The sequence below is a fragment of the Cynoglossus semilaevis genome, chromosome 13 (genome assembly GCF_000523025.1).
Source record: "Cynoglossus semilaevis isolate Cse_v1.0 chromosome 13, Cse_v1.0, whole genome shotgun sequence".
In the NCBI taxonomy this organism is placed as follows: Eukaryota; Metazoa; Chordata; class Actinopteri; order Pleuronectiformes; family Cynoglossidae; genus Cynoglossus; species Cynoglossus semilaevis.
The window spans coordinates 15,622,644-15,643,188 of record NC_024319.1 but is presented as its reverse complement, the minus strand read 5'-3'; the positions used below and the strand labels follow the sequence as shown (position 1 = coordinate 15,643,188).

At 38.0% G+C, this 20,545-nt stretch overlaps 1 protein-coding gene across 2 annotated transcripts; it reads left to right on the top strand.

The window, feature by feature from the left end:
* The first annotated feature begins 41 nt into the window (after positions 1-41).
* zufsp (zinc finger containing ubiquitin peptidase 1) lies at positions 42-14,605 on the top strand. Of its 2 annotated transcripts, none has more exons than XM_008323867.3 (11): positions 42-172; positions 1,233-1,644; positions 1,730-1,831; positions 2,922-3,017; positions 3,118-3,227; positions 5,601-5,769; positions 9,648-9,836; positions 11,099-11,264; positions 12,518-12,678; positions 14,038-14,258; positions 14,444-14,605. In XM_008323867.3, the coding sequence occupies exons 2-11, from the start codon at positions 1,242-1,244 to the stop codon at positions 14,489-14,491; spliced, it is 1,665 nt and encodes a 554-aa protein (XP_008322089.1). In that variant the 5' UTR covers positions 42-172; positions 1,233-1,241; the 3' UTR covers positions 14,492-14,605. The 2 variants fall into 2 exon arrangements, with proteins under 2 accessions (XP_008322089.1, XP_008322090.1); XM_008323868.3 differs by having other exon boundaries at positions 73-215; positions 14,444-14,491.
* Positions 14,606-20,545: the final 5,940 nt, after the last annotated feature.

The window sequence follows — 20,545 nt, the reverse complement described above, 5'->3', positions numbered from 1 at the left end:
TTAATGTGGCCAGAATATGCCGTCGCATTATTGTCTTCACCTTTGTTTTATACTGAAAGTGTGATACCTACCGGAAGTATGAAATTTGAAAAAGGAAACGTGGATGTTGTTGTGGCGCTCTAATTGTGAATAAAGCAAAACCACACTGTTCAGGTTGAGAAGCTATTAAAAGGTACGTTTGCATCGTGTGTCCTGTTAGAGCTGAGTTCTTGACCGTGAGTACTTTAAACTGCTGACTGACAGCAGCATGAAGCCCGTTCATGCTTTCACAGCTGTCTGTGTAAAATTACTTAAAATATTGTTGTCGCATTTCCGCACAATTTACGCTAATTGAAGATTCTGTTATTGTACTTGTGAGGGATAAAGTTAGCCGGTGATACGTGCAGATAAAAGGTGCAATTAAAGTCAAGTGGCATTTTTAGAGATACAGGTTGGGAGTTTGAATTGTTTAGGACGCGGGCTTTTAGGTTAAAGAAGATACGTTGGCTAAAGTATATTGGTAATTCAACAGGTAGAAAGATAAGAGAAACCCCCTCCCCCCAAGAAAATACATTCACGTCGTGAAGGTGGACATGTACATGAAAAGAAAATGACCAGACAGAAGCAAATTAAGAAAGGCGTAGATAATTAGTTTACGTATAAAAAGCAACCAAATTAGACCAATTTAACTATTTTTAATTGAGACTGATTTCATACTTATATGGTGGTTCACAGAACCTCCAGTAGGTGTCACTACAGATGAGGAAAATAATTCATGAGCTCAATTTGTTCATCCTGACACATGAAGCTGATGTCAAGTCACTCGTTTTAACTAAACCATATTACAAGCTCAGGTCCATTACTTATCTATGCTTGAACTGGCACATTAGTCAACAGTAAATAGGTTATAACCTTTTTCTTTTTTTCAAGATCAAACCTTGACTACACTACACTTAAGTTTCCTGCATACAACTGACAACAAAGATATTAGGTCTTAAACTTGGTATCTTTTTGTTTTATGTAATATATTTTCTCAAGGCAACATAGATATTGTTATATTTCCAAGTATAGCCAGTATGTTCAGAAATGTAGAATAATGTGTTGTGTAAAAACACTGCAAATATTTTTATATTTCAAAGCTTAACTGTGAATTTCTGTCACTGTAAGGAAGAATTCACGCATCCTTTAAAGATGTTGATCTTCACAGACGTGTGACACAGGGAGGTTTGACAGTGGTTTGTCTGTCTTCTCAGGCTACAGCCATGCTTACCTGTGATATCTGTGGTGAGGAGATTTTGTTCGAAGAGGACATGAAGACACATATCCTCCTCAGCCATGTGGAAAATGACATGCACTGCCCACTCTGCTCGTTGTCAGGAGTGTCATATGATGAACTCTGTTTCCACATCAGCTCTGCACATCCAGAGGAGCAGCAAATATCACAGACTGTCACTCACCTCACATCCACGAGCACAGGAACGTCAGCATCAATGCTACCCGAACAAAGCAGTTCACCTGGGAGTGGGTGCGTGCCTCCTGTAAAAACCTCTGCAATTTCAACAAAGAAAACCAGACAGACATCGGCCAGTCACTGTAATAACGACATTAATGAACCTAAACCTGAGCACAAAAAAGCCAAACAACAGACACAACTGTCTACAAAAAGTAAATGTGATTCAATGATTTTCACACTTCTTAAACATAAACATATTAAAAGTGGCACTGATTTGAATTGTGCTGTTTGTTACAGATGAGCTCTTCACCTGCCCTTTGTGTGGCCTGGTCTGCAGCAGCAGTTTCCTTCTGCAGGAGCATGTTGAGTTGCACCTGGAGGAGAAGAATGCAGCTACAGGTAACAACTCTAAGAGTTTCATCTTTGTTGCTAGGGACAATTGTTTAGAAAGTAAGTACTTGAGTTGTGTTTACAAGTCTGGAGGGTTGTTTTTTTTATTACCAGTAACTTAAACTTAAACTTAAACTTAAGTAACACATTATACATCTGTAAGGAGAACATTTGGATATTGAACTTGGAAATTAAATTGATTTTCTGTTTTCACTGCTACCTCCTGGGCTCCACAGAATCATCCACTTCTAGCTCAACTTATCTTCTGCTGCTGCTGCTGTATTATTGCTTATGTCAAATGATTTGAGAACCTAAATTATCTACGTAAGTTATGGATAAAATATGTGCATGTGTTGCAAACATTTGATGCATATAAAAGTGGAAATACCCGTCACTGAAGCATTGGTTGGTTGTTCCAGATGTAACTATGTAAATAAAATTCTCTGGGTAAATTTGAATAGTTCCTAGTTTCTTTACATCAATGAACAATTTCTTAAGGAATTTGTCATCTAGATGACTATTTTCATTGAGGTTTTAAATAGAACATTTTGTAAGAACTTTATGTTGTAAATTTAAAATTCTTAAACCTGGTAGTATGCTTGAGAGTGGCTCCAGTCATAATTTTCATCATGAATCAGGTCGCAATAGCCTTTTCTTTGTCTTTAATTAAAATGTATAATTGATGTTCAAAAGTCTTCTTTTGTTTTGTTTTTATATTTTTACAACTCACTCAACTTAATGTTATTGATATTTACAGAGAGGCAATTGTTTTGCAGTGAACACTGTTAAAGAGAGACCTCACCATTACCAGCTGATCACACATCTGACTGCATTACGCATATGTGGTGATGTCTATTGACATGAGCAAACCAACCCTTCTGCTGAGGAGACAGCTGACGCTGCTAAAAACAGTGTCTTCATACAGTATGTCTAGAGATATCGTCAAGAAACTGAAAAGCTAATTGCCGCAGTAAATCACTGTTGCCGAGAGACAGGAACACATGTGTTCCTTTGTCTAGCTAATGTAGTATAGATCTGTGTGGTTGGGTCATGTGGTGGCCCATGAAATAATTTTCTCTGTGTCCTCTGTGCTTTGTAGGACAGTCGAGACTTGAATGTCCCGTGTGTTCCGTTGTCTGCAGTGACGATGACTTGCTGCAGAAACACGTGGAGCTGCATTTAGACCATGCAGCAGGTAAGTACATTACAATTGTATTTAGTATGGTCCATAAACAAGTTAAAGTATCTGGGTCTAAAACTATTACAGACCTGGTTTTTCCCCTATTGTACCTCAGGGAGTCCTGTTTCTGACCTGGAGCTGGCCAGGCAGCTGCAGCAGCAAGAGGAGGAGCAGAGGAGGAAGCAGGAGGAGGCCCAGGAGGAAAGAGAGTTCAAGAAGCTGCAGGTGTGGATTAAACACTGTTGCACACTCTTTGCCCTTGAATGGATGGACAGACATTTTGTCAATGGAAAAAACAAGCATTTATTGATAAGGCATTTGTTCTATATCTGAAACTGAAACATATATTTCTCCTAGTTTCTACTACCAGAGTTCAATTTTATTTATTAAAATTTCAGTGAACACGGTAAACTATACTAGAGAAATAAATGAGTGAAATAAACCTGCCCAAAATGAGATTTCCCTGTTGACAGACCAGCAACCACCACATTTTTTCTAGCACTGCACACAGTAATGACCAGGCCTGAACACTTTGTCAATGATGTGATGACTTCCCAAGCTCTTGCTTACTGCCTTAGGATACAACTCTGAACACTATAAAGTTCAGGAAAGGTTGCTATTCCTGTGATATAATTAAATAATTTCAAAAAAGTAATATGCAATTATTAACGAGTAAATGTTGTGAGGAAAGCCATTCGCTGTAACACTGAAGCTATTATATATAAGAGTTCTTAACACCACTCTTCTGGCAGGCTTTGCAAAAATATTTTTCAATCACCAATATGTTTAATCCAAATTTGAAGCGACAAATTGTTAAGAAGGAACAGTCAACCATCAAAGCAGCCAACTCCCTGTGGAGTTCAGAAGATTCCTGTGGTAGTCTGTTTGTCTTGTTTTACCCGTTGAACACACACACACACACACACATACACAACTAATTTGATTCTTTTGGTTTTTTTATGGAAGCAGCGGATGTTGCTGCCAAGGCAGTTTTGTTTTGCTTGTTTTTTCATCTGAGCTCTGAGTGTGTTCCTGATCAGTGACATGAAGTCAGTATGATTACTGGAATATTTTTTAGTGGACTGGAGTCAAACAGAAAAACAGTAACATTTGCGTCATCACAAACCACTGACATTAACTACTGTAATGAATGACAAACTCGCAAACTTTGACACACTCAAATCATAATTTGGTGGGTTTTACTGCATGTTAAAATATTTTGCACCATAAAAGTTAACAATACTAAGTAATGTGCAATAATTACAGTATGTTTCCTCTAATCAATTCAAGTTTAGTTTAATTCTCATAGGTCAATGAAGAAAAGGATTTTAACTCCACGTACGAACGGCATCTCAGTGTCATCAGGATGAATCCTGTACTGACCCCAGAATCCACTAAAGCAAATCCCAGGAACAAGCATGTTGATTGTAATTGTAATTCAGTTAAAGTATCTACATTTATCATACCACAAATTTCTGCCTACACCACCCCCATACAAAAAATTCTAAACACCACAACATTATTTAATACCATGAAAAGGTTTTACCATAGACTTCTGTAGAAAAGAAACTGTGTCTTCCTCTTTGGTGTAGATCCCCACATATTCAAGACTCATACCCAAGGTTCAAGCAGATGTGTATCTTCACAGTGACCTTTAACACTGTTTAGCTCATTTATGGCACATGTTTAAATGGGACAAAAAAATCAGATTTTGATCTCTTAATAAACAAAAGCATTTGTTTCGCATGTGTTTTGTCTCCAGGTTGTTTGATACTGACGGCTCAGTAGCCAGTGACATAACTAGTTACCCAACCACTGGTATCAATGACTTTTTGATTCAGATATCTGTAATATAGAGAGTAAAATGATCTGGATAAAGTAAGGCAGACACATGCTGAGATTCAATACACAGTACCACACCCTAAGTGACTGGTTCCTCTTTTTTAGGGAACACTTGCACAATATTTCTAAATGTCTACATCTATCAGCTGGTATGTGTATAATTCATTTCTGGGTTAAAAAAATACAAACAAACCATAGTCTCACTGGTTCCATTTTGCACAATTTTAGTAAACAGTTTTTTTAAGCTATGCATATGTATCAGGTAAGTAAAAAGTCATGGTGTGAAAAAGTAACTGTGCTGTTTTGTTTTGTTCTTTCCTGGCATTATTTATCCTGCATTTAAAACACATCCTCAGAGGATTCATGAAAACATATAAAAATTCACTTAACTTTTAAAAACGTATGAAACAATTTAAAGACCATTTCCGTTTGACCTTTGTCTCTGTGTCTCTATTGCAAGGCTTTGAAGTTTGACTTTTGTGATGCAACAAAGACAAAACTAGCTGCTAATAACAGAGAATGTATGTTTGCGTCTTTTCTGAAAGGTTACATGAAGTAAGGAACAGACGCTAGCTTAATTTGGCCCCACATGAACATAAGCTTATCATTAAATCTGTAACCCTCGAAGACGTTCACCAAGGCATTCATCAAATCATCATGCATGGGCCTTGTCATTACTGGCTGTAGCTCTACTTGTATTTTACATGACTTCATCTTTAGTTTTAACTTGACTCGTGTGCTGTATAAACATGACAGAAGCAGTTTGGTTTGGACGGCAGCGGGGGCTACGGCAGACAGATGGAGAAGACTATGGAGAGAGCTGTAGCCAGGGGCCTCTTGGAACCGGCAGAGTTTCACTGTAAAAGAGCTGAGATGATGGCGTCTCTGGCTTCAGGGGTGGATGATTGCAGAACCAGGACTCAAGGTACGCATGTTTGTGCTGTTATTACACCTGTAACATCCAATAAGACGTACCCAGATCATTACATTCAATCTGTGTCAGACCTTAGTGTTCAGTGTAGTGAGCAGCTGACACAGTATTTAAAGTCTTTGCCTCGGCTATCACCTTTTACTTAACCATGAAAGAGCCTTGACCGTTGACAAATCTCATCTCTGCAGTTAGTTCCGCAGACTTCAAACGTCATCTTGGATAAATGTCCTGTTCATCCACAGATTGTCCATGCTTTTAAAGTTAGTGGTGTCCACACGCCATTGAATTCCTGAAGTTTTCAGGCTCTGTGGAAAAAAAACTTGTAGTTAAGAGATATTGTAGAAGCCCCAGCCCATTAATTTACTTCAAATATCCATGATTGTTTAGTATGACATACATATAATAGTAAGGTATTCACCACTTGTGTTTCCCAAAGGGTAATCAACTGTAGAGTCTGTGATCATTTAAATAGAATTGAAGAAATGGAACAGGTAGATCAAAATGTTAGTTAAGATTCTGCATTGTTAGCTAGTGATGTTGGGGATTATAACACCTTAATAAGTCATGTTTTCTGTAAAGTATTGAAGGTCATACTAAATCTTCATTGTGTATTAATATTGCAATATTCTCTTATCATTTGTAAACATGTTTACAAAAGCTGCATGAAAACAATTCTTCCATTGTCTAGTTTTCTAGGTTAGACATAAACAGTAAGGGTGACCAAAGACTTTAGCACACCACCGGATAAGGTTTTTGCAAGATGTAAACATTATAGAATGAGTTAATTGTTTCAAAGCAAACTGTTTGTGATTCTCGTCGAGAATTCAAGGCTGGAGTTCATTTTATAGTTGTCTATGACTCTAATTTAACTCTAATTTAGAGATATTGTAATATAATAATAAAAAGAATGATAATAATAATAATGGCTTGCAATAAGGGTGTGAAGAGTTGTAAAAAGTTCATGCATAAACACATTTTTTCCGGGAGGATTGTGATTTAAAGGTCTAAGTCAAAAAAAAAACTGTAATTGGGCTAGAAACAGGTTGTACCTCAATTAAACAATATATCAGTTCTCAGGTGCTCATGTTCCTGCCCAGATTTCCTGAATTTGTCAACTCCCTCTTAGAGTCCACAGCTTTATCCCCAACCAGTTCTTCAGCATTCCAACGCCTTTTACAAAATGTTCTTTTCATTGATCTCTGTCATTGAAATACATCTCTCTGTATTGTGTGCGTGTGGGGTTGTGTGTGTGTATGTCATTGTACCTGCTCTGTGTTCTGGAACGAACACACAGAGAGAAATGTACAGTGGATGAATGTCTGGTGTTTTTGTTGTAGTGAGATGTAGCAGGTAAAGACAGGTCGACTGTTTGTTTTGTGATTTGAGAAGAGAACGATTCACCAGCCCTGATTTTGATCTTGGTACAAGTTTATGTAACTGGTTTTATTGAGTATCGCGTTGACACAGTGATGTAAAAATATAATTTGTAGGCAGTAATTTCTCAACTGAATTTGAAAGATGGTTCTTGCTCAGTGAACAGTCTCTAATAATTGTAGAACACCATATGTTCTTCATGTCTCATTCATATAATTCTACTTAATTTCTTTTTGGGGGGAGTTTTACTAATTTGAACTTGTAGTTAAGTTGACTTGACTCTGAGGTTTATAATTTATTACTGTTGTTATAGTTACAGGGGGTTAGAATGATGCAGAATTCACAGATTCAAATGTTCACTCAAGCTGATGATACACTCAAGCTATCCTGCAAAATTATTAAAATCATTATTCAAATGTCCGTGTCACTTCGGAGTAGACCTTCAGTTTCCATTTGACCTTGTTTCTGGTTTTATTCCACCTAGTTACCAAACCGTTCCAGGAAATGCATCCGGTGTAAAACTGTAAAATAATAAAGAATTAATGGAATAATTTGGTTGTAAAAGATGATGTATGACGGTCGTTCTTGAGGTCAGCATTAGTTTATCCTTCTACCGCTTAATCCTTTTCAATGATTTGGAAGAGCTGGAGCCAATTACAGAAGTAACATGGTGAGGGCTGGACAGATGAAATTAAAATTATAGTAATGTGCCAAAAAAAATTTGCCTGACGTAAAAAGCTAGGTAGACAAAATTAGGAATAAATCCATCGACAGAGTTTCAGAATTCCCACTCAATCAGTTCCAATGAACAGTTACTGTATGAAAAATAAAGTTGTTCTCTGTGCTTATGAATGTGTTAATATTTTTTTAAGTTGTTCTCTGTGCTTATGAATGTGTGTTAATATTTTAAAAAAAAACTTTCTCCTTATTTTATGTATTTTGAATATATATGATACATAGTCAGTGTCTTGTATTGTGAACAGCATTCTTTGTGGTGTCAATATTTACAGGCAGCAGCAGAGGGCTTATGAAGATTCAGCCAAAGGTTCACCTAATACCTTAAGACTAACATCAGCTTAAGTGTTCTCTACGCTTGAAATGTTTTACCTCCCTGATAGGCTGCGTTTTCTAACTGTATTATGAAATAACACCGTAATCCTCAAAGAGAAAGAGCAATCTGAGCAGAAATCTCAGCTTCACATTAAGCCATGAATGTTTCAGCTAGTATAATTAGTTAGTATAATTACAGTCTAGTCTGTTGCACAAACAGTTTTTTAAAGATAACAGTAAATACAGTATTGAATGACTCTTGGTTTAGGTCATGTATGATGGTGTAAAGTTTACAAAAAAAACTCCATTACGTTAGATAAACCCAAGCTCAATAAAAGGATCAACAATTACAAACATGCTATTATCGTAACGATGCAGCTCGTTGAGAATTATGAGACAACAATTAACACAGGAAGATGGAACACAGTGGATATAATTTCCAGTTGAGGTTGCTGAAGCACAGATGTGTAATTATCATCACAATGTTATCTTGTTGACCAGTTATTTGGTTAAAAAAAAGGTGGGGGATATTTTTTAGTGTCTACGTTGTGTTATTATCATGTTATTGTTCACATATTAATAGTAATATTGCGCAACCTGCAGCCTGCATTGCCTGATAGCTGCTTCAACCAAGTTAAAAAGGATTTAGTCTGTAGACATCAAGCCATTGTGTTTTCAAGCATGCTCCCCACTAAAGCAAAATAATCCACTAATTACAAGCACAGTATCTAATAATTATGATGTAAAGAGAGCTACACTGAGGAAAATGACAAGTAAAATAAACTGCTGTAGACGCACTCATTTACTGCAGTTTAAAACAACAATCCACTTTTAGTAACTCCATAAAGAGATTTATTTTTAAATTAAATTATGTTTGGAACAAGAATTTTACCCCACTTTTACTAAATATCAATGTCTTTGACATATTTAACTGAAAGAGTTGTTAAAAAAATTAAATACATGATAACATTGAAATAACACTGACAATGTCCTTCCTCCTTTTATTATGAAAAAGTACCATCTTATGGATACTAAAAATTGCCCAGTCCTGATATGTTAGAAGAAATTTGAGGTGTTTTTTTTCTTAAGAAATTATATTCATCCAGAAATATAAGCACTCTTCTAAGTTATTCTCAAGGGTCAGAGAAGTCACAAATGCATGGGAAATAAGGTTAAAGCCATGAAGTTTTTTTCTATGCTGATGACAAGCCATTATTGCTAAACACATTACATCAGTCAGAATTGAGTTCAGAGGTTATCTTAGTCAAACTGAAAGAGCAGTTTTATTCCCCAGTAGATAACATTGTTACCGTTGATGGACTGATGTCTGGACTCTTCTGTCTGCATGCTGATCACAGTCGGATGCGATGGTTTCTGGTTGAGCCAAACTGCTGGAATGTACTGAGATGAACTTGTTTAACATGCATTCTCTTGCACTCTTTGTCTAGGTGTGGTCAGAACATTGAATGAATACTACCAAACGGCAGGCAGAGAGTGCGCTCACGTGTGGCTGAGTGCGGACACTGACCACTACTGCTCCTCACAGGGCGATAAAGGCTGGGGTTGTGGATACAGAAACTTCCAGATGCTTCTCTCCTGCCTACACAGCCTGGACAAATATTCTCCTGTTCTACAAGGTGCATAACAACGCTACACTACAGATCCTGAAATCAGATTTATAATCTGACATAAACTAACAGTGTTTAATATAAACCATACTTTAAGCAATTTATGTTGGTTTAAACATCTCAGCCATAAAGTACCTGTAGTGTGAACAGCTCTGGTCTTCATATTCACTTTCAACTGAAACTGCACGTCATCTTTGCTACGTACAACGCATCATCACAAGCAGAACTATTTAATCAAATGCCAGTAGCGTGCTGTCAGCCAATTCCCATAGAACAGTAGAGACATTGCTCACATTTTAAATAGTTACACGGGAGCCACAAACAATGTTCATGCAATATAGGCAATGCATGTCATCTTTGACTTAACTTTTATTTTCACTGAGTTATTAAATATAGTTATTAAAAACTATTAGTTGCACCTGTTGTTTTATTTCATGTGGCAAAAAAAGTCATGTTGAGCTAATCTGTATGTTTGTTAGTCTAAAACTGACATTCATTTAATTTGCAATTGGGCCACATTTGCAAATGCATCATTCACAAATGCCTTTAGGGAAACCTCAGTCATTCTCTTGAACATTTCTGGTCAAAGGTCACCATGACCACAGAGACGGGTTTCTAACCATGATGCTGACTCTGAGCAGCAGTACGTGGAGTTGTATCTTTTGCAGAGCAGTCTGTTCTGTCACACACACAATGGCATAATGATCCCCACTATGCTGTTCCCGGAACAGCTGCTGCTGTGGTGCAGGTTGTTTTAAATGCTCTTTTCTTTTTGTGTCAGTGACAAAGATGTACGATTTTGATTCATACTGGTGGATCCAGGCTTTCAATCCACCAGGAAGCTCTTGCATAGATTTTTGACAGCAAGTCTTGTCAAAGTTAAGTGGAAGAGCTTCTTCTTACTCTTGATCCGTCACGCCATGATGGATAGAATGACTGTCCTAGCATTTGTCAGTCACCTCCAGCCCCACCTGCACTCTCACCTTACATGACCTCATGGGGTGATTTCTCTCTGTGTCTTTCCAAAGCTTGTTGGGCTTCTTTCTCGTGAAATACACAAGAAAGAAGGAGAGGTTGCCAACCCGTCCTGTCCCCATTGTCAGCATCCGGGTTGTCAATCTTCTTGATTGGTACCCAGCTTGTCCTTAGGAGTCAGGAGTGTGTAAGCCAGGCTTTGAGTTTCAAGAAACATTTACAGGATTCGGAATCATTGGTGTTGTGATGTAAAAAATGGTGTCAATTCACAAATCCTTTTTTTCTCATTTTTCTAGATAAGGCAGTACACAGCATCCCTCGCTTGCAAAATTTGATTGAGGAGGCCTGGCAACAAGGTCTGGATCCACAAGGAGCGTCCCACTTTAATCAGCGTCTGCAGGGAACACGGGCCTGGATCGGAGCCACAGAGATCTACTGTCTTCTCACCTCTTTGCAGATCAGGTGAGCTCCTGTACAATACACTCGATGTAGTTATTCTCAGTTCAGTTGTTAACATTTAAAGACTGATTTTAATATGGAATTGTTTATTCTATTCAGGAAACCAATCCTGCCACTTTGAATGTTACTTCTCCAACATGCAGCTGCCTACATTGTTTTGTTTTGCGCAATTTCTGCTCCTTCCAGCCTTTCTGCCTTTTCTGACTCACTCACCGCTTTTCTTTGTCTGTTTTTTCCTTTTATCCTTGGATTGCAGTGGTCTTTTGATTTAGTGTTTAAACATGTTTCACTTTAATCATTAGGCTTAATTCGCCCTGGGACCAGTTAAAAACAAACATGAATATATCATCACGGCTGAGTAAAACTTCCCTCAGTAAAACTAAATATTGACGTTTGTTATTCCACCAAGCACAGAGACACACCACTTATTTTTAAAACTATATTCACCAAGTGAACCAGGGAACAGACACTAATTGCCGTTTTTGTGCCGGCCTTCGACGATGTTATGATCACAGCACTATATTAATGAAGACAAGCGTTTTGCAACAAGCTGTACCAGGGGCCGAAACAGAACTAACGTTAATGCTAATCTGCTGGTTTAAAGCCCATGATTAGAATCCACACATTTGGAACTGACCAACTATTTTAATCTGCGAATGTTACTTAGGATGTCTCAGAATAATGTTAAGTAAAATCAAGAATGAATATTTAGCTCATTAACACTTAAGAATGAATTCAACTGAGAAAGAGTTTTGACTAAATGACTGTATACAGTTTTGATTATTTCAAAACACTGCTTAAACATCTCTGAGGAGATTAAAGATCTGCTGTAACCTGTAGGCAGTTGTTTGTTACTGCGTTTGCCATTTCTACAATCGACTCCACTTAAAGCTGAAAGGAAGATCAGAAATGTTGTGAGCTGTTTCGCCATTCATTCGGTTATATAGTTTGTTAGGTTGTAATTTGATCTGCATTTTTTTGGACAGTTCCTATCCAGCCGAACCTATACTTAATGCAATTATCTTTAAAGCACTTGGTACGACCCCTTTTTAGGGTGAACAAAGTCGTAGTTGTTTCTGCTTGTGTCAGCCCGCTCTCTAGCAACATTTGATTGTATACACACGTTGGCAAAGCAGTGTGATAAAGGGATGATAAAGAGTATATGGCACCAGTTATACGAAAGATATAAAAAGACCTACACAGCAGAGCACCTAGAGCCTCACACTGTCTTCAGATGTGTATTTTTTTGTCTCTAGTGCTCGTATCATTGACTTTCACCAACCGACGGGGCCCAGTAACACTCATCCCCGGCTCTTTGAATGGGTCAAGCATTACTTCTGCCAGACCAGCGACAGCAGCAGATTGCCCCCACGAGTGGTGCAGACCACACTGCCTCCACTTTACCTGCAGCACCAAGGTACACAGCACCTCCACCTTCCACATTCTGCATCACATAAACACGGACATACTTTTTGAAAAAAGGATCATCTAGAGGGTTTACAGGTCAACAGAGTATTGCATAACTCATTTTTTGCCATTTAACCCCAGGCTTGCACAGCAGGACTGTGTTTTCCAATAATTTATTGTGATTACAATATCAATACTGCTGTTGAACTAACACATTACCACATGCAACTGTGTTTGTATAAATAAACACTGAGAAAAGAAGGCCTTAGCCAAAGTAGTCGAAACTGAAGATGCATAAAAATAAAAGGTTTCAGGAACTAATTCATATATCATGAAAATGGCCGACTGAATCTTTGGAAAACAAGCAAGTAAAACCTTTCACAGCTATACTTTATTATGTAATTGTATCGCATTGTATCATAAACTTTTACGCTCCTAAGTCTTGGTTAAGGCTGCTTAACATCGACATTGTCTGACTGCCTATAGCGCCTCCCTCCTTGCGTAATCAAAAAAAGCAACGCCCCTTTCACTCTACTTTCTCACTTCTGGCATATTTTCAAAATCAGTTGTGAAAATGTTTTTAAAAGACACAGCTCAGCATTGTCATGGGCAGCAAATCAGGTTTGTGTTCTGCAGACATACCAACTCCTTTCATCAGAGTTCAGGTTTCCTGATTAGTTGGTCCAAGCTGCGGTAAGAGTTGAATTACCGAGGTACATCGTTAACAATAGCTGCACAGGAGCAGGACTCACTATGACCAGTCCCACGTTTGTTATGAATAGAGTGTTAGAGTGTTCTTTTATTTGGAAGGTAGTGACACAGATCAAAATAAAAGCTTAAAGTGCCCTGATATAGGATCTGACCCAGGCCACCAGTTTGTCTACAAAAAAGTACATTTTCAGATAACGTCAAATCTGAAGGAGTTCAATTGTACTAATATTGCTGCAATTGTACAGCAGCTACTGTCTTTTGAAAAAATCTGGGAGGCGTATTGCTATATAAAAAAAAAAAAGAAATTACGTGTACACTCCCACACAAATGTACTTTTTCCCACTGTTTGGGAGGGGATGGAGGAGGCAGGCAAAGAACAAGGGTCGGTGTCAGCTGCTTGGTTCACTGAACACACCGCCTGTTCATTTTACCAACACAAGTATGTTCTAAAGATCTAAAAGACCAAATGGGTTGTAAAAATGATTTGCATGATCATTAACAGCACGCAAAGATGTGAATATTTATCTGATGATGACATAACTGCAACAGGGACACCACACTGTGTATTTTCTGGTGCTTTGGCAGGTTTTTCGGATCCTTTTACAAGTTGTGTTTTTGAAGTATTGCCTCAACACGTCCAGCACGTCTCTCTCTGCAGGTCACAGCCGCACTGTAGTGGGTCTTGAGCAGAGAAAAAACGGCAGCCTTTGCCTCCTTGTTCTCGACCCTGGGTCAACAGTGTCGGACATGAGGAAGCTAATGAGCAGGGACTCCGTGGCCACAGCCATTCGTCACATCAGGAAGTTCCCCAGCAGCCTGAAGCACAAACAGTACCAGGTGGTGGCAGTACAGGGTGTACTGTCTGCAGAGGAGAAACAGGTGAAATTGTGTGTTTGTGTGAGTGAAAAAGAATGAACAAGATGAAACCATGCTCTGTGGCTTGTGACTCAACCCAGCAAACAGAGCTTGCAGTATACAGTATCAATGCAGAACTGACGAGAAGATCAATGAGTGCTAAATAAAAGTACATGTGTATCAGCACACTCTGTTGTTTGTTTTCACAGATTAGCATCTCAAACTCCGGGACATTATGTGCTGAGAGGATCCCATGAACAGCAGCACACCCTTTTTATCCTTTCTATCGCTGTCTGTCTTTATTGTTGTCATGTCAGGAGCTGTTGAATGTGGATGATTGTGAATAAAGTTTAACATATTTTTAAACCTTTTAAATAAATAGTCATTTAAATCATTTAAATTTTTAACGTTAGGTTTAGTTTTTTTTAATTACTGCTAAGGAATTTCTTAGCTCCAGATTTAATTGGTCTGATGAAGTCTGACTAAAATAGTTGATAATTAACATTAGAAAATATTGTTATTGTGTTGTTATTTCTAAATGATTAAAAATAACATTACATTAGAAATAAATGTACATTAATTAAAATATTTTTATTGAAATGAATTATTTTTTATGTGATTCTTACATTGATCCAACAATCAAAAATTTAAGGTCAGTTTCCCTTCCCTCATATGTCTCTGACTGCCAACTTTCCTCATCCCACCCCAATCAAAGAGCTCTCTGTGTCAGGAATGCTGAAAATGCTGGAAAAGTTATTTGATCTGGGAAATGTTGTGTTTTGTGATGGTGTCTGAAAATGTATAAATGCTTTTATTTTTACTGTAACTGAACAATCGCAGCAGACCTCACCAGTTTGTGAAGAAAACAAAAGGTAAGGTGAATAAAGCGTTGCCTGCAGTTTACAGAGCAATTGTTAAGAGATCTTTATGCCATGTTCTAAATGATGAGATATTGAATAATAATGATTTGAACAGAGTTCTCTGTGGGTTGGTTCTTGGGCTCTACTTTCTTTCTGAGATAAACAGGTGTGACTAGAACTAGGAGACTAACGCAGATGGAAGAGCTGTTCAATCTGCAGCTCTTCGTTGTAACAAATACCCAATATTTGTATAATTTTCTTGTAAATGTATTACTTCCCTCTAGTGGGTACACAACATTTTGGTAGGAGCATTTGTGATGGTGGTCACCAGGAATTGTAAAAGTGCTGTTAGTCTCCAGGTTCTGTAACTTGATGCATACATTATATAACATGTCTGTTCAATGGTGACTGAGTAGTCTAAGCCACCTTAACATGCTTACACAGACGTTAAGGTGGCTTTTGTTCTAGTACAATGTGTGTGCTCAACTGTGATCAGTAATGGTGCTCAAATACTGTGCACTGAACCTTTATCCTGTCAGTTAATCGATAGAAGTGGGCGATTTACATGGGAAATTCTAGAATCTTGACACCCTGAATTCAGACAGCATTGTTTGTTGTGTTCACAAGTTTCTTCAGTTTGCTTGTTATTTTGCAGGAAAATATAAAACTGACTTGCAATGCAAGATGGAAAGTGCAGGTGTGGAGTCACAGAGCATATGTCTTTTGGTTGATCCCTCCATCCGGGCGTCCTACACCAGATAATCTGCAAATTTCGTTTGGCACAGTTTTTGTCCCAGATGTCTTTGTTGCTAAAACCATTCACATGTCCGTGCACATGTGGCCTTCTCCTGGTCTTCAGGTGTCAGGGTTAGGTGTCTTTCTCTGGGACACTGCAGCCTTCAGTTCTGCAAAGCCTTGGTTGGACGTTAGAGGTTATCTCCCCACTAGTGGTAAGTTACATACAGTTCTGAGCTTGATCTTTTTCTGAACTCACGCAAGTCGTGTGTTATATGGCCTCACTTCTTCTTTGCCACAACAATGACATAGAGATGGTGCTGTTTTCTTATAGCTCTTCTCATTTCTGCTTGGGCTTTTCTAGAGAACTCAAGGAACACATCCTTTCATAAACGTAACCTCCAGGTTATGATTATCCTTAAGGGTTTGGCCCACACATTAATTGTATCATGAACTGTTCAGCTGCATCTGTGCCATCAGTGTGTCAAACCTAATGCTAACTGCTAGGCTGAATGTGTTTATTTTTTTTAAAGCATTCATCAGAATTCATTTTTACTAAACCAAAGATGTGAGTTTAAACTGCTCATATTGGTCTGTAATGGACTATAAACCTGTTTGTGTTTGTTCTCTAGTTAACCTGATGGCTTCAGGTTTAACTGACTTTGTGACATTTAAATAGTGCATATTCTACCTTTAATGGAAATGAATTGGAACGATCTGGCTGTCCTTGAAGAAGCCCGTCTAACACCGAATGTGTGTACCTGCACACCCTATCAACCCAAACTGTTTATCTGATAACAAAATGGAATGTTGGCATCTGGCGTTGGAGCCGGAATGAGCGCAAATGGAGCGATGCAGCGATTGGATTTGACCTAAGGTTCAATGGCATCTCATGATTTCCTAGTGTGGTGATGAGTGGCGTTAAACTCTGCTTTCTTTTCTTTAACAACATCATAAAAAAACATTGTTCTGGTAAAAGATTTGGCCTTGGGGAAAATAAGCTTTTTCACGCTTCTAATGTCACAAGGTATGTGTTTGTGCCTAACTGACTATAACTTGGCTGAGCTGAGCACATGGTCTGTTGAGATTGTGCATGCGGTGGCTTGGTGCTTTTCAAGGACACTGTGAATTTGTCAGATGAAGTTGGAAATTGCACAATGACGGTGAGGTTGCTGTTTATCGGATGCCTTCACTTGCAAAAAAAAAAAAAAGACGGAATTGTGTTTCATCAGATGTGTTTAATATGATAATATACAACAATACGGAATTGTGTTTCATCAGATGTGTTTTTCTTCTCGGAACTTTCAGATTCTGCAAACTAAGTTAGCATTTTGTTATCCTTTTTTGAGGGGCAACATCATGGAAGATGAAAAGATGTTGCATGTTGAAGTGTTCAGTTTTGTCCTAACCATCAGAACAATCTGTTTACATGAAGAAGCAGAAAATCATTTGGATAAAAAAAAGGCTGGATTGTTCAAGGTCTGTTGTTCTGGATTTGAAAGCTGTTCTAGGCAAAGACTGCTAGAACACGCTGTTTGTTGTTTTTTTAAAATGCTGTCCCTTTTAAGACTTTAGTTCCTTGTTTTTTGGTTTGTTTCTGCCAGGTGAGCAGGTGTTGATGTTATCACTTTCAAGAGATGACCTCTAAAATCTGAAGTTAAGATGTTCAGGCCTTCAGTTTTTATCTGCAGGGCCTTTTATTGCAAATGTTTTTCTATAAAAGACAACACACCTGACCTGACATTAAAAGTTAGCAGAAGTTAAAATACAAATTAGTTTAAAATATATATTATTATGGGAATTATCTGCCAAACCAGAGCCAAGAAAAGGTGTCAACAAATGTCATAATTCCTTTCTTGGATCACTGAAAATTGAAATTATGCTTGTTATGGGATAATTATTGACAAAAATCTGTCTACAGAATAGTTAACGTTTTTTGTGTAGCTTTGATAATATACAACAAGAAACAAAAACACCACAGCTATGGATGTCCTTCAGTGTGAGTTCAGCCTTAACAACACTGTCCAACAAGCAGCGGGTGAGAGCAGTGTGGGAGGTATGTGGACATACAGTCCACTGCAGAATGATTGACTGCCGCTCCCTCACTCCCAGTGCAGCAGAACACGTGCAGATTTTTTTACTGGAAAATTTGAAAAATGTCTGTGTCCAGATGTCCACATCCTTGCCAGATGAGCCTCTAATGACTTGGGGAAGATGGACAGAACATTCTTCAATTACTTCCTGGACAATTTTGGCGAAATGTAACAGTTTTAAACTGAAACTCAGTTTGCCAATCGTCCTCACTGACCATCAGTTTTCACCAGTACTTTCTAAGTGCCAAGCCTCCTGCAAATCAGTGTTGTAACAGAGTTGGAATTTGACCATGGAAATGTGATATTTTTAATTAAATCCAGTCTGATGTGCCTGTACAGATGTGATGGAAGCAGAGTTTGGGATTTTTGACCTAAAATCACCAACTGTACAGAGAACAGAGTCTTAGAACAACCCATTTCATCTTGTGGCCTTCAGTAAGGCCTTAATTATGTTTGATGAAGGCCAAAAATGTGTGATATTTTTTCGTCTTGATAATGCAGGTGCTAATGGAATCTTCAACCAGATTTAGGTCAATCAGTATCAGTTACAGCCTTAAAATGCTGGGTTGGGGGGGACTTTCCAACACTTTGGTTGATAGTTTTATCTGTCACTTTACTGTTTAACATTTGGCTCTTTTATATATAATGTGTTACCTTTCTTTAGAGACTATATGTACGAAGGATTTGTGTGTCAGTGGCCGGTGAGGTGGGAGTGCTGGCCTGACATCTAATTTAATCTGATTAAATTCATTTAAAGGATTTCCCTCAGATATAATCATGTGATTGGCCAGTCATTGTCAGAAATGCAATTTGGGAATAAAGAACATGACTCATTGGTCAGTCAGTGACTGCTTCCTTTGGTGACATGGCCGGCTAGGCTGCTAATGCTAATTTGACATTTTAATATCTATTAGTTTTCTATTGAACTGTGAAATGTGTGGCAGTTGAAAAACTGTTTATGTAATGCAGTTATTGATCAGTCTTATACAAGGCCCTAAAATCAGATCATTCTGCTAAACCTCCCCCACATTGCTTCTTCTTTGGCTTTGAATGAGAGCTTTGCATTGTTTGAGAGAATAATAGACGTAATCAATTAATCGTGATTAATTACAGCCATGATTAATTACAATCATGATTGATCACGATTAATCCTAACCTGTGATTAATCACCTTCAATGTTTCAATAGTGTGACATCCCTTTTTTAAACACAACAGAACAATGAGACCATAAAGGAAAAACAAATACAAGTTAATTCCAAAGTAGACTGACGTGAATACAAAAAAGTCAATCAATTTCTTATTCCATCTGTTAAATTCTAAGCAATGGTAAGCCTTCTTTTTTGCAATTGAAAGCAGTTACAAAAAATGTTTGGCCTTTGCTATCTTGGTTATCAGAATCTTCCGGTATGGTTGCAGTCAACCATCACTGGCATGTTCCGAGCCACATATTTCCTTTTGATACCTCTGGTTGTGGAATCATTCTTTTGATAGGCGGCTCATACGAGGAACTCCTTAACTCCTTGTTAAGAACTCCTAGTTCTCACCAGTGCCAGTTTAGGACCTCTCACTAACGTTCCCCACCCTTCTCTTTTCAGTTTGTCATAAAGCACTAGTGACACGGTTTATGCTAAGGTTCTAGTTGCTGCGAAGCCCCTAGGCAGCAATTTATCCGCGAGGTCAATTGTTGTGAAGGTGTGGTCGATGTACAGTCGACTTCCTGCGGGAGCAGTTTCAACCACACCTAGGACTACTGCTGCTGATCCAGTGCCCATCTTTTAGAAAACATATTATCTCTTGTACTTCTACTTTAAAATCCAGCATTAGCTCATCTGGAGAGGCCAGAACAAATACCTTTAAGCCTGTGTAAGGTATGTTTTGACTGGAACAGTGGTAATCAATCTTATCAGTGCAATGGTTCTGTGGTTTTGGGAGACATTTCAGTCATTGACAGCCATCGGTGAATCTCTGAACTTAAATAACCCAGTCACATTCCAGCTAGTAATTGACACCTGGGTTTTGCTGGCTGACAACATTTTGATTCTTGGAAGGCTGAGGCAGGACATGTAGACTGACGTTCCACTGAAGACCCTCATTTCTATTACAGTGGTGTTCAGGGAGATGCCCGTTGTCTGTCGCTTTCTTTGATTTGTCTGATTTGCCAAGTCATTAAAGGCTTTGTTTTCAATGTACTGTGAAAAGTATTGCCTAGGATTTTAGCTTCTATGTATGGTGGGGTCATCTACAAAAGTTTAGAATTTAAGAAAGGTTCAGTGAAACACAATTATGAAAATGTTTGTTTATTGCATTAATGACTTCACCTGGAAACTAAATTGAATGTGTTTATTACCATGGTCAATGCAGTCAAATAACCACTGAGCAACTGTTAGCTAACCCAATCAAATCATTCTTGTGTCTGTTACAGTAGACATTGATAAAATAAATAAATCAATAATAATATATTAATGTAATAATAATGTTTTGTTTTGTTTTTTTTAAAAAAAGCTTAACTGAATCTGATCTTAATTTATAATCCCTAAATTGTTCATGAACAAGAAAATATGTGACTATCATGAGTGAAAAGATATTTTTACAGAATTGGAGTGTTGTCTTTTGCTGGCATGTA